This window comes from Dendroctonus ponderosae, unplaced genomic scaffold (genome assembly GCF_020466585.1).
Source record: "Dendroctonus ponderosae isolate FM_Combo_2020 unplaced genomic scaffold, Dpon_F_20191213v2 Dpon_F_20191213_4, whole genome shotgun sequence".
NCBI lineage: Eukaryota > Metazoa > Arthropoda > Insecta > Coleoptera > Curculionidae > Dendroctonus > Dendroctonus ponderosae.
The window spans coordinates 12,986,342-12,999,232 of NW_026018611.1; the positions used below are offsets into that span (position 1 = coordinate 12,986,342).

Here is a 12,891-nt window from a genome sequence, read left to right on the forward strand (position 1 = left end):
ATATAATCTATCTGGTTTAAAATGATATGGTTTGTTTCGTCGTCTCTGGGAGAAGTCCTGGTGTTTGGTAGTCTGTCTGGTAGCTCATAGAACGTGTTTTTATTACTTTTATACCAGCTTTCATACCAGCGATTTAGGGGTCTGCCAGCTGGGTGCCGTGTTTCTGATTTTTGGGGTTTGGCCCACTTTGCAATTCGGTCTGGACACATTCGTTCTATGTGGTCTCTCCAACACCGGTCTCTCTTTCTCATCCATCTGAGAACGTCCTGCACTCCCAGTTCTCTTCTGGTGTTCTCGTTGCGTATTATCGTTCTTAGGCTTTCCATCTTCTCTGTTGTCATTTTCCTATTGGCATTGGTAATTCGTGTCTTGCTCTCTGTGGTCATATGTGTGTTCTTCAAAATTATATCTGGGAAACACCTTGATACTCTTACGGCTTTTATATACTGTAGTTCTGCTGCTCGATACCTGTACCCTCCGATATTTGAAATTCATCACCTGATGTATAATGCGCTCACTCACCACCAACTTACATCGGATCAGATCATTGGATATTACCGTAGATTGTGTTTTTTCGATCGAAATTTGAATATTAAGCATCTGCGCTGTTAGGTTGAATCTGTAGAGGTGTTTGCAGGTCTTCTTTGCTCTCTGCCGTCAAGACAGCATCGATTTCGTTCACACTTTAAATTGAAATTTGGATTCTCAATATTGTCCTCTGGAAATTCTAGGATAGTCACAAGAGATTATAGCTAAACTTCTTAATACATCCTCAAGATCAAAATTTTGTAATAGATATTTGAAGAACTTTTACCAGCTGAGCTGCTGTTTGCATGCGCATCTGGCAAATGATTCAAACAGTTCGAGAAGCGGTGGAAAATTTGCGTTTGAGACAACCAATATTAGCAGTAGAATATATATAATGCATTTTGTCTTGTTTCCCATTTTACTTTTACTGATTCCATTAAATTATTTTCTCCACTTAATGGAACAAGTAAAAATTTAAATATTTCCACAATCATGTCATCTCAATCGTTTAAAATTCCACCTGTTATCAATTAATTGGCAGAAAAGGCACTCCTTGAAATAGGCACACACACGCAAATGCGCCCTGAAATCAGATAAATCAGAAGGAAATAATGTTCTAACTGTCAGATTTAGGAGTGCATACAATCTTGCGATCGTAAACTTGGGATTTTTTTGCACTCGTATGGGCATTATACGGTGTCGGCAACTAATGGGACGCGTGAGAGTAGTTATGGCGTGTACTTTCTGAGAGATAAGGGGAATAGGAATAATAAAAACCTATATATACACATACAGTAGGTAGTTTAGACAATGTACTGAAATAAAGTGCTGGGCAAGCCGACCGTGGAAATAAATTGCGAAAAGTATCACAGACAATTGCGGAATGTTTCAAGTTCAATTTCTCGCTTTGATACGTATCGAAACCTGTTTAACTGGAAAATAGTGCATTTTTTTAGATTTTAAAGATTAGTTGGCTTTGCTCACTATCAGTTTGTCTCAATGCTTATCATTTACTGAGTTTTATCTTGCATTGGCTGTGGCATATAACCCGTTCTTTGAACATGTAATCGTTATTCATTCATTCGCTCGTATTGTCTTATCCGTTTTGCATTTTAATTATTAATACTCATTTAGCCCAAATATTCTCTTTATGTCACAGCTTGAATATTTCAAAATGTTAAGTTTTCTATATTTGATTTCAAGTGGATTGTATTCTTCTGTTTATTTATTTCTTTCGTGTTAGGTAAAATGTAAAAAAGGGAAAAAGTCCATATAGGCGTGGTCCCACAAGATCTTACTTATTGAGATCAGATCAAAGGTTAAAATAATAATTAACGTTTTTGCTTCTTCTAGGTTGTTTTTGATATAATATTGATAATTGGACGAAACTTGGTACTTGGGAGTCTTGCAACAAATTTGCTGGTTTTGGTCTTACATCAACATACGAGTATAGAGGGTGCAACTTTTTCGTCTATGCTAATATGACATTTTTAGCAACAAAATCAATTTATTTATCTATATTACGTAAAAAAGACAAAAATAATTGCATAAAACAACAGTTTTTCAGAGATTTTTATTTTGAACTAACTTTTATTAATTATAAAAATTTTAACACATAGATAGAAACTTAAAGCAAAGTCATCTCGTTGACTTGTGCACTCTTTGGAAATGGATTATTGCTTACGTTAGGTTAAAGTATCTGGAAAACCTTTGCTCGTGTCGACTTTTGATAGGAATACGTATATAATAAATGATAGAGGAATTAAGTGTCTTGCTAAAAGATGTGATGCAAGCATGTACGAACAAGTTATGATTCCTCAGAAGAGTAAAATACATGTAGGTAACGCCTACAGTAACACGCGGTAGCTCAATAAATAAAGCCCATGCCTATATGAACTTTTTATCTTAAAAATACCCGTGGAATCGCCCTGTAACATTTATTGAAGAGCATCCGGTATATTTTCAAATATTTATATTAATTACATGAAAACTACCAAAAACATTTTCTATTAACAGACAATTGCCTAAAACTTTCTGAAATAAAAAAATCGATATTGTTAATAGCGTTTGGTCTTTAAATAAAATTGATTTGCTTTTTATATATGAATAATGACAAATTTGTGAACCATTACCAGTATAAGTCTTATTGGCTGGAGATCAAAATAGATACTAAAAAAAACTAAATAACAAATTAATCTGTAGTGTTATTTTTGGTATCGAAATGATTACTTTTGTATAAATATTGTATTCGTAATTTTTGTTTTAAATGTAATTATAAAGGTGCTTGTAAGCAAACAGATAGCGGAGTTGAAAGCACTTCTAAAGACCCAGCGAAAATAAGGCATCGGTTAAACTGCTAAATTAATACTAATTGGTAAATTAACTTAATACTCTTGAAAATGTTTGTAATACTTACCTCAATATTCGTCGCATAAATACCATTCTTCCGGGTGTGTTCTGTTCAGCACTCCTTAGATTTATGGCTGGTCATAATTTTATATACAATTTTTTTTTGTAATCTTGAATACTAGAACTTGAACCATATATTATTGAAGTAAAGTTACTTTTAATGCGTTTGTTTTTTTACGAAATGCTTTGGACCTCCGTATCATAATTAAAAATGTAATTAATTCCACAAACCCTTCAGAAATCGCATGTTCAACAGTACATGGATGTGATCATACAGTAACATTTTGCTTATTATGTGTAAGTGACCGAAAAGCATACGTAAGTGTGGAAAAAGAATTACGTTGATCCCTTAGCGTTTCAAAATACTATAAAATTAAAGCGTAGAAACTAAAGTATAAAATGTTAGTTGCAGCTGTTTAATAACAATATTCAAAGATATTACATAATTACTGTACTTCAGATAGAGATTCATATATAAATATTTTTAGAATAAAAACGCCAGTCTAGAAACAAGAAATATCGATTAGATTTTCTACACGCCAAATCCTCTTACGACACTTGAATATAAAGAAACAATTTTGTAAGTATCGCATTCTATTCAACACTTCCCTACTAGCAGTCCGCAAAGCTTTACCGTGTAATTAGTAGAATTTGTAGATGGATATAAATGCGATCTTAAAATGTCGTCAAATATCTAATTTTACACATTTGTCTGAATTATCAAGTTAATTTGAGTATTACTCGTATTACATGAACAAATATTCACTTCATTGAATACATCGGTCAAAGAAAATTGAAGAAATGTTAAAGAAGACAGAACACAAAACTTTTTGTCCAAGACATTAAACGCGGAGAATAATGCAAATTCTGGCAAAACATATTACCTACTTTTTTGGAAGATGTTATTTTATTGCAACGTCAAAGTATTGTCTATCAACATGATGGAGAACCTGCTCATTATTTTCAAAATAGGACAAATTAGTCGCGAATGACCTACTTCTGGGCCCCCGATTTGCCCGGATCTTAATCCATTAGACTTTTGACTTTGTGGTTACATGGAAAATACTCTATACAAAGTGTTACCGAAAATGAAGATGACATTGTTCATATTTATAGAGATTTAACTCAAATTACATACGATACAAGTCGTGTTCACAATAATTTGGAGTATTTGCCGTTCTGAATTTCAATATTTTTTTCTATATCACTTGGTTCAAATTACCAACATATGTTTACTTGAATATTTAATAACATAATTCCGATCTTTAAAATGGTCGTAAGTTCGAAAATATAAACTATTAGAAATTTTGACATAAGCCATTTTTGACAAATTTTAGCTCAGAGTCTTCTAACTCACACGGTTGGAGAGTTAATTTTGGGACATCCTCTATTTTGGATGGAAGAAAAATATAGATATTATTATTGAGAGAGAGATTATTCGGAATATTATTAAATGAAAAAATAACAAGTTCTGAAAACATGCTGGGATGAGAAATTGACGATGATTATTATTATGGACGGGGATCCATAATATTCTAGAAAAAGTATGTCTTAGCAAGAAATTATGATATTCAGGAAAATAAATCAGCAGACAGCAGCAGTTGTCTAAGAAATGAGCACATTTCTTTCATGTTCATAAGAGATTTTCTTTCATGTTGAACTGTTCTCATTCTTTGATCTCATTCAGCTAGTTTTGAAATATACGTTCTGCGTTCTTCTCACTAAGCTTTTTCGGTGCTTCAAACAAATGTGTTTTATCTGAAGATACAATTATATAGCTAAAGTAAATAAATTTTTGTTCTTCTTTCGTTGCATTTGGTTTTGGTTCTTTACATTAATTTTGTACAATTTTTTACCTTCTCATTTTTTATACAGAGAAATCGAAATACGTTACAAATTGTTCGCTTTACCTTCGACATTGGTTTTAATAAGAGAAGGTCCTGAAAATTTCGATATACTTTATTTGATTTTTTCTTGTTGCCGACCATTGGGATATATAGATCATGTGGGCATTTCTGATTTTGAAATAGTTCTGTTCTTCCATGCTTTTTTACGGTGCTTGAGAGGGCATGAAGTATGAACTTTCAAGCCATTCGCTTAAGTATAAAAAAACAACCAACCGGACTAAACTGTGTTTAACACTGACTTCTTTTTTAAAAGCTTTTCGATTTTTATAACATAATTGTGTAGAATATATAATCCACAATTTACAAGTGGAATTTTAAAACTTAGATTTAGCAGCGAAACCCCAAATGCATATTTTACAGCTCCCTAAAGATCCAATCATTTGTTATACACATATCTAATAAATTTAAACAGGAAAAAGGAAAAGGGTGCATAAGAAATAGGCTGCCTGCTGAAGAAATATCTGTTTAATATACACATAATCTCAATTCTATTATAGAGTATGATGCCCTTAAAGTCTATTTGTACAATCCCTATGCTATTATCATATATGTATTCCTCTCGAAGCAACTGTTGCTTTGCCTATTTTTACACTTGAAAATTTCGAATGTTTATAATCCTATAAAAGTTTGGCCGAGATGAAAATATCGATGGCCCACTCTAGGCGTTAACGCAATTGTAGTTTCCAAGCACTTTACAATGCTCCCAGTAGCTGCCAACTTCTCGCCGGCCACTAGCACCTTGGGAAATCGGTCGTTTAATTTTTTTAGTTTCAGTTTTCGTTTGTGTATTAGTGAGTTTATTTAGTGATTCTGAATACGCTTATAAATAATTGAAAAAATGCCTCTACTCCCGTCTAATTTTACGTCTCACTCGATACCACGAACAACAAAAACATCCTTGTATGAACCCTATTCGCCTTTATACGGATCACCGTTTAGTGGATTAGATGGATATTCCAGCTTGCCCTATTCTACTATGAGCAGTCTTCCACCAGTTACTCCGTATCAGCCTAGAAGATACACTCCTGCTAGGGTAACAGGACTGGATTATCCTAGCGAACGAAAACCCGTAGGGTTTCAGCCACGTCCTTTGCGAAGTTTAGCAACGGTTTCCGATAGCCCGAGAAGCTCGATAGGCAGATCTCCCAGCCCTTCCCTCAGTGTTACATTGCCACCAAGAAGGGTTTATCCTCAAAGGTACGACTCTTTGGAATTGGAGGATGAACAAACAGTAGGCAAAGATGAATCGCCCGTAGTGTTTGATGCAAACTTGACTTTTATATTGGGAACCAAAGCAAAGCTCAGACAAAATGTTAAACCCATTCCTGCTCACTTGGAGCGTGAGACGGTCTCCAATGCCCTAACAAACAAAATTTCCAGTTTTCTGCAAAGGACTGATCATGTTATGGACGAGTGGAAGGGAACAGGTCATAAGGAAGATGAGCAACATTCTATGAGGATGAAAAAGAGTGCGGGTAAACACATGGGGCGCTCAACAAGTGCGACCAATATCATGATCAAAGGTTTTCAATATTACAGTCGTGCTAATAGCACTAGCAGGAGTTCAGTCCCTAGGGATTTATCGGAAGATTGTAATACGGATGCCGAAATTGACGAGGTAAAGTTTATTCAATAGCTTTTCAAACTATTTAATAATGACACGAGTAGCGTTCGCTGCTATTCATAAATCTGCGCGTTGTCTTCGGTTAATTAAAAACGTATTACATATTCGTAAAAATGTATAATAATTGATAATCAGAACATCATTATTAAAATTATTATTTGCTTGAAGCATCAAGTTCTATCATTTTATCTCATGAATATTAGGAAGGTCCTATAAGTATCTCAGCTGCTGTAATTTTTACTTTATACTGACTACAGTTATTCGCTATTTCAGCATTCCAAACGGAAATAGTTCAAACGATAAATGAATTATTCAAATATATTCAATTGGCAATAAAATGTATTCGATCCGAATTAAATCAAGGGGCAATCGAAGTTTACTATGATTACCGTTCTTCTATGTCAACATTTAATTTATTACGTTAGATCTGATATACAGAGTGACTCGAAACTAGCGAAATTTATCTGGAGGCGTTGCCTGAGGATATGTAGGGACTACAGAAAAACAGCAACATTAAATGGATATGTTGACACAAACTGAATCAGAAACTTTGCAACAAGGCAAGTGATGTTTTTCTCATTACCATTACTTAAATTCGAATTGATTTATTCTTTAATTAGCTAAAGTAACAAAAAACAAAATGATCATTTGACCCATTAAACCAAAATTTCATCGCTCTCATCACTTGAGAAGAATTCAAACTTAAAAAAATTATTACATTTTTTCAACTATTTCATGTGTTATTACACAATTGAAGAGTGTGATGCAAGAAAGGGATCTGTTTAAAATTAGAAAAAATGGTATTATATTATTCTGGCTATAGGTAACAGAAGATGTTCTTTCACTATGGTGGCAAAACTGGTACTTGTGCGATGAATAGCTACTGAGTTATAAGCGAAAAAGTAAGCCTTGAGAGAAGTTAAAATCAATTAAATTTTCTCCCTTAAAAGCTTACAAATGTTACTTATCCTCTTCTTGCATCAGGCTCTTCAATTACTCAACCTGACTTGATAACCTCATTCACAACATCAGTTTTGAGCTTTTAAAAGAATGCTTGGATCTTGTATAGAAGCTTGATGTTTAAGGAATTTAACCTTATTAAAGTCAGATATTTTTCATAATAGAGAAAGAGCACAGAAATAAATCGAAAAAACAGTAGAACGCTAACTTTGTGACTATTTTACACGGTGTCTTCTCAAACGTTTGGTATCCAGGAAATCTGCGCGAATTATTTGAGTGGTTTTTATCAAAATTAACACGGTTTTAATCGTTGTTGTCGCGAATTTCTCTTGTACATTTTATGCACGTGGGTCAGTTTGGGTTAGTTTGGACAATAGAAATCCTTTAAAATATTGCTAAGGAAAAGGAGTCCATATAAGTAAAATTACTTGATATAAGAGTTGAAAAAAAAACCTTTGCTTTAATTGGCATTTTTGTTTCTGTAACTAATTATAGTTCGTTCGTTTTTAATGTTCATTTGATTGCTTTTGAAATGTTTGGGCGTTCAATGAATTTATTCTATTTATATTGTTGTCTAATTTTAGTTATAAATAAAGCAACTGCACAACCTGCACCTTGAGTACAACGTGCAACGAAACCATACTGAAATTGCATATACCTGCTGGTGATTTACCAGTATTGAAAATATTTGAACATTTTTTATTACAAATTGAAACATAAATAATAATTAATTCCCTTTTAATTACGAGATCAACTAACATAAACTTTAGATCTGAATTGATCCAAAGTATTTCAAGTTTCCACGTGTTTATTATTGCTTTTTACACACACTTCAAATATTTTAAATGATATGTTTTGCAGCATTGACCTTAAAATCGATGGATATTTTTTGGACGGTATAAGCTGGCATGATTGTTTGACGAGTAGTCATAAGTATGAAATGGCGCTAAAAATATCTATTAAATCGTTAGATGAATTTTCATAAAATGCCTATTATTTCAAAATCTGCTTCAAAATTATATGGTGGTAAGATTTCGGTCGACTTAATATTTTTTTCGAATTGAATAAAAACGAAAAATGAACGCGGTGATTCAAGATTGTAGTTTGGAAAATTGTGAAACTATAGAAGACGATTTGTTCGTTTATTCTTGGAATGTATTAACAGTGAAAGTTTTAATTTAGACTTATAAATATACACCATGCAATAAGCAGTCTCAATTCAAAGACTGCGAACTTTGTATTTTACTATAGGTACATAGTTCTTCAATTCCGTTTGGAAAGTTAGTCCGCAAAAAGACATTTTGTTTACATTTTTTCCTATTTGTCAGTGAATTCAAGGAAGAACATGAGGACATCCATGCCCAGTATATGCAAACATTTAGAGAATTGCCTCGTAAATTTTAAAACAGTTCAAATTATAAATCATTAAAATCTATCATCGACTTAATCATATCAATCATAAATTTGGATTCAATGATTGTTGAAAACCCTTTTGATTTAATTTGTAGAGGTTTCACTGTATAAAGCAACAAGTCTAGAAGTTTTGATAATGGCAAAGGGTTAGAAAATATTCGTTCTTTGTATTTATGTTAGTTTTTATTGAGACTGGCGCTAATTCCACATATTTTTTATTGATTGTAGATAATCTTTATCTGAATTATACCGTTTTTTACATTACTATATCATCAGTTTTATTGAAAATCCTTTTATGGGAATTTTTCGCACCTGATATGGTTGGCCGTGTCAAGTTTGGTTCATAAATAAATCAATCCCTGTAGTCAGTGATCGCAAAGTATTGAACATTTATGTATAATATTAGCTTATTCGACGGAAAAAAGACGCAACAGGAAACTTGTTAAAGATATATTTATTGACCAGTTTTTGGAAAAAATCCATGAAGCCAAAGACATCGTGATCAATATTTTAAAATCATTTAAAGAAACTGTTAAAAAGTTAAGTTAAGCAAGTGATTAAAATGCTGTCTATTTACTTTGAATACTGTGTAAATGCATTTAAACCGCTGCAAAATCCCACATTCCAAATTTTGTATGTTTATGTATTAGTCCATGTCCTCAAGTCATCCAAATGATTTGGCTAATTTTTTAATTCACAATTTTGAAAGTGGAGATTTATAATAACATCATTAATTAATCGAAACCATACGGCAAAATTACGGACATCATCATCCCCGTTTTGCGTGTTCATTAAAAAAACCTTTCAACTAGCCAAGCTTGAAAGTACAAATCATACCAAGTTAGCATCTCTAGATACCTTATCATCTGCAAGTTATTTAAGGGCACTCACAATCGTTTAACTTTTTAAAATATAAAAGTACAAAAGTCCAAAAATATATTAAATGTATTAACTAATATAAAACTGGCGTTATGCGTTATTTCAATGATAACAAGATACATTTTAGGATAAAATTTGGAAATTTTGTAACTCTCTTAAACTGAACGACCATTGAAAAAGAAACATGTTCTATTTTACCAGCCCCAACAAATTATTAAACTTGTTTGAAATACTTCATATTTTCTTGCAACAGGTTGGTCGATCAATAACCTGTTAAACTTATTCCTAAACGGTTATAATTCAATTTATAAATCGTGTCCTGTATGCATATAATTAATATGACAATGTTATTTATTAGTATTAAATATTGATGTCATGGTGAAATAAAAACAAGTCGTGCATGATCAATTATTGAACTAAATGTTTGAAATTTCTTACATGGAAGTTATGGTTCAATATTTCGCTATTCCAGTATCATTTCTGATATGTTTAACCAATTAATATTTCGGGATTTACCTAGCTTTTAACTGTCTAAAATTATGACAATATCCCCTGAATAATATCAAGAGAAGTTATCAATCTAGTTAAATTATATTAATTTACTATTGATAAAATCGAATGCAACTTAATAAACTTTTTTAAAACATTTGATGTAACAAGTGTAAATTATTTGGCCATAAAGCCTTTATAACATACTTTGGTTGTCTTTTAAAAAAGAGTGAAATATTTTCTTTCATTTACAACTTCAAGAGGTTGCTGTAAAACTTTTTTTCACGTTAAAAGTAGACTTGCGACAGGAGAGGAAAATGCTTATAATTACCTTTTTCGTTTAGTGGGTGTTTCCATTTTTAAACATCCAAAAATAAAGTTGGGTTAATTCTATCAAGTGGTCTGTTACTCAACTTGAAACGTATACATGATGAACGGATTCGAAAACAACAGGAACCTGAGAATAGTTGAGAAAAAATAGAACAACGCGATATAAATGCAATGAGGCGAGATGTGTGCCAAGAGGTATTATTCTCACCACATTATTTGTTTCGGAAATCCAAAAGACCCTTCGTTTCATAACTAATAGATAAGTAAATTCAGCATGAAAAAATTTTAATACATGGAAACTAAAGTTCCAGTTTTTCTAACTGAATGTCATATCCAGAGTCTGAGTCCAGTCATATAGCTGAGTCATATCCAGAGTCTGAAAATCTAACGCCGAGTAAATGTAAAGAATATTTTTAGGAAGGAAAATATTGTATCTTTAGTTGCCAGGAAATGTTTTATTTTTTTTGTACACTCGAAAGAATTTTTTATTTAAGAAATCCAAGTAACTATTTTAGCTTGGCGAGCCGCAAAAATTCCTCCACACTCAAAAGTTCTTTGTGCCCAACCACACGCAGATTGCTAGTACGAAAAATATTCGTTTTTTTTTGTTAACGTTTTCCAAAAATTATATTTTTGAGCATGCATGCAGCAATGGCAATGTAGAGAAAAACATTTTCAGAACAATTTTCAGAAAAAGTTGTATTTTTTTAAATCTCTAATGCTTAACTAGTTATAAGCTCGCTAGTTCCTGAAAAAGTTGCAGCGCTGAATGTTTTATTGATAATTTTCGGACCTAAATTAACAGGAAAATGCATCTTTACTGCGTGTACTTCTTAGACGACTTCTTAAGCCTCTTAATTGATTTGGCCTTACTGATTTGGAAGGTTCAGCAACAACCAGACGATTTTTCTCAAATTTTCTTCCAAATTTCGTCGCAAATAGTTTCATAGGCGTAGATCTTCGGTTTCTTGCGATTTTGAAATATCAATTTACTTTTGTACACAAGCATACTTAAAATAATTTAAAAAAACTTAAATTAGGACCACGAAAAAAATATTCAAAGATTATTATTCTCGAGAGCATGTAAATGAAATTTTGTAGGTGTTCCAATCCAATTAATATAGCTGCTACAGTGTAAATGCTAAAACTAATGAAAATTAACTCATGTGCATATGCAATTTCTAATGAAAATTTATAGGTCGTTGGCATGTTAACTGAAAATACTGTTGGCACATTTTCAGAATTAAAAATTGCAAGGCCTATAGTGCAAATTACAAACCTTGGCATATAATTTATTAATAGCGAGCAATTTTATGAATGTACCAGAATATTCAACAAAATAACCTCCAGATTTCACTTAAACCTGATGCGAAACTAATCACGCATGCATAATCTTGTAATTTGTTACTGTTAGATTTATTTAGTACACCTTTTTAATTTTCTCGGAATTTTACCACGTAAACTTTGATTAGTAGCCATTAATTAAAATTGAATTCGCGGCTCTCCCTTTAGAACAGGTTTTAGATGTAGATGTAGATAACGTTCCCGAAATTGAATTTTATTAGAGAAATGGAAATAATTAGCAGCAGCAAATAAAAAACAGCAATTAAATATTATTGGGAGATAATAGTGACGATGTTTTTGCACATAACAATGCTGGAAATAAATGGTTTGACATCGTTTCATCGTATTTTACGATTATTATGAACATGGGATCTCAAAAATTCTCTTGAATTTTTCGACAGGAAGTAATTCTCAAATAAATCAATTGAACAGTAATATTGTTTAGGATATTAATCATACTGTAGAAAACAGTGAAACAAGTACAAAGGAAATGAACAGCAATTGAAGCCATAATAAGAAACATATGTGAAAATTAGATCTTGAAATGCACTAAATAGCTTTTTGACTTGATTTGGGCAATATTTCCATAAATTCTCCAGTTACGAGAAAATAGTTCATTCTTAATATTTTTAGCTTCAGAACTTGATTGATGATTAAAATTAATGGTGAAATTTTTTTATTTATCTAAGTTTATTTAATCCAAACATTTAACAATTTAATCAGTGGTTTAACGCTCGCTGTAAAAGAGTCTTTTTGAAGAACAAGTTATAATTAAGTTTATTAATACTTATTTTTAGTTTTCGGTTTCGCTTTTCATAATGCGACACATGTATGTTTCTTTGTTCTTGAATAAAAATTTGTTAGTTTTGAATAGTGATTTTATTAAATCATTACTTCTCAAAGCGAGTTCTTTATGTTAGGATTTATTGTTTAGGGGAAACATACTAACACAGATGAGATTTGACTGATATGGGTATTTTTGCCAATTTTGTTTACTGTATTGTTTTC

The 12,891-nt window shown here is 32.0% G+C and overlaps 1 protein-coding gene across 8 annotated transcripts in view; it reads left to right on the forward strand.

Moving 5' to 3' along the window:
- LOC109537778 (unconventional myosin-XVIIIa) overlaps positions 1-12,891 on the forward strand; it is a 158,599-nt gene that overhangs the window by 134,181 nt on the left and 11,527 nt on the right. Inside the window, exon 1 of one of the 8 annotated variants that reach the window (XM_019904664.2) lies at positions 5,531-6,462. The exons of the other annotated variants lie outside the window; for them this stretch is intronic. Coding sequence (XP_019760223.2) covers positions 5,683-6,462 — 780 coding nt within the window. The 5' untranslated portion in view covers positions 5,531-5,682. Of the gene's footprint in view, positions 1-5,530; positions 6,463-12,891 lie in introns of those variants that run through there. 8 annotated transcript variants of the gene reach the window in all.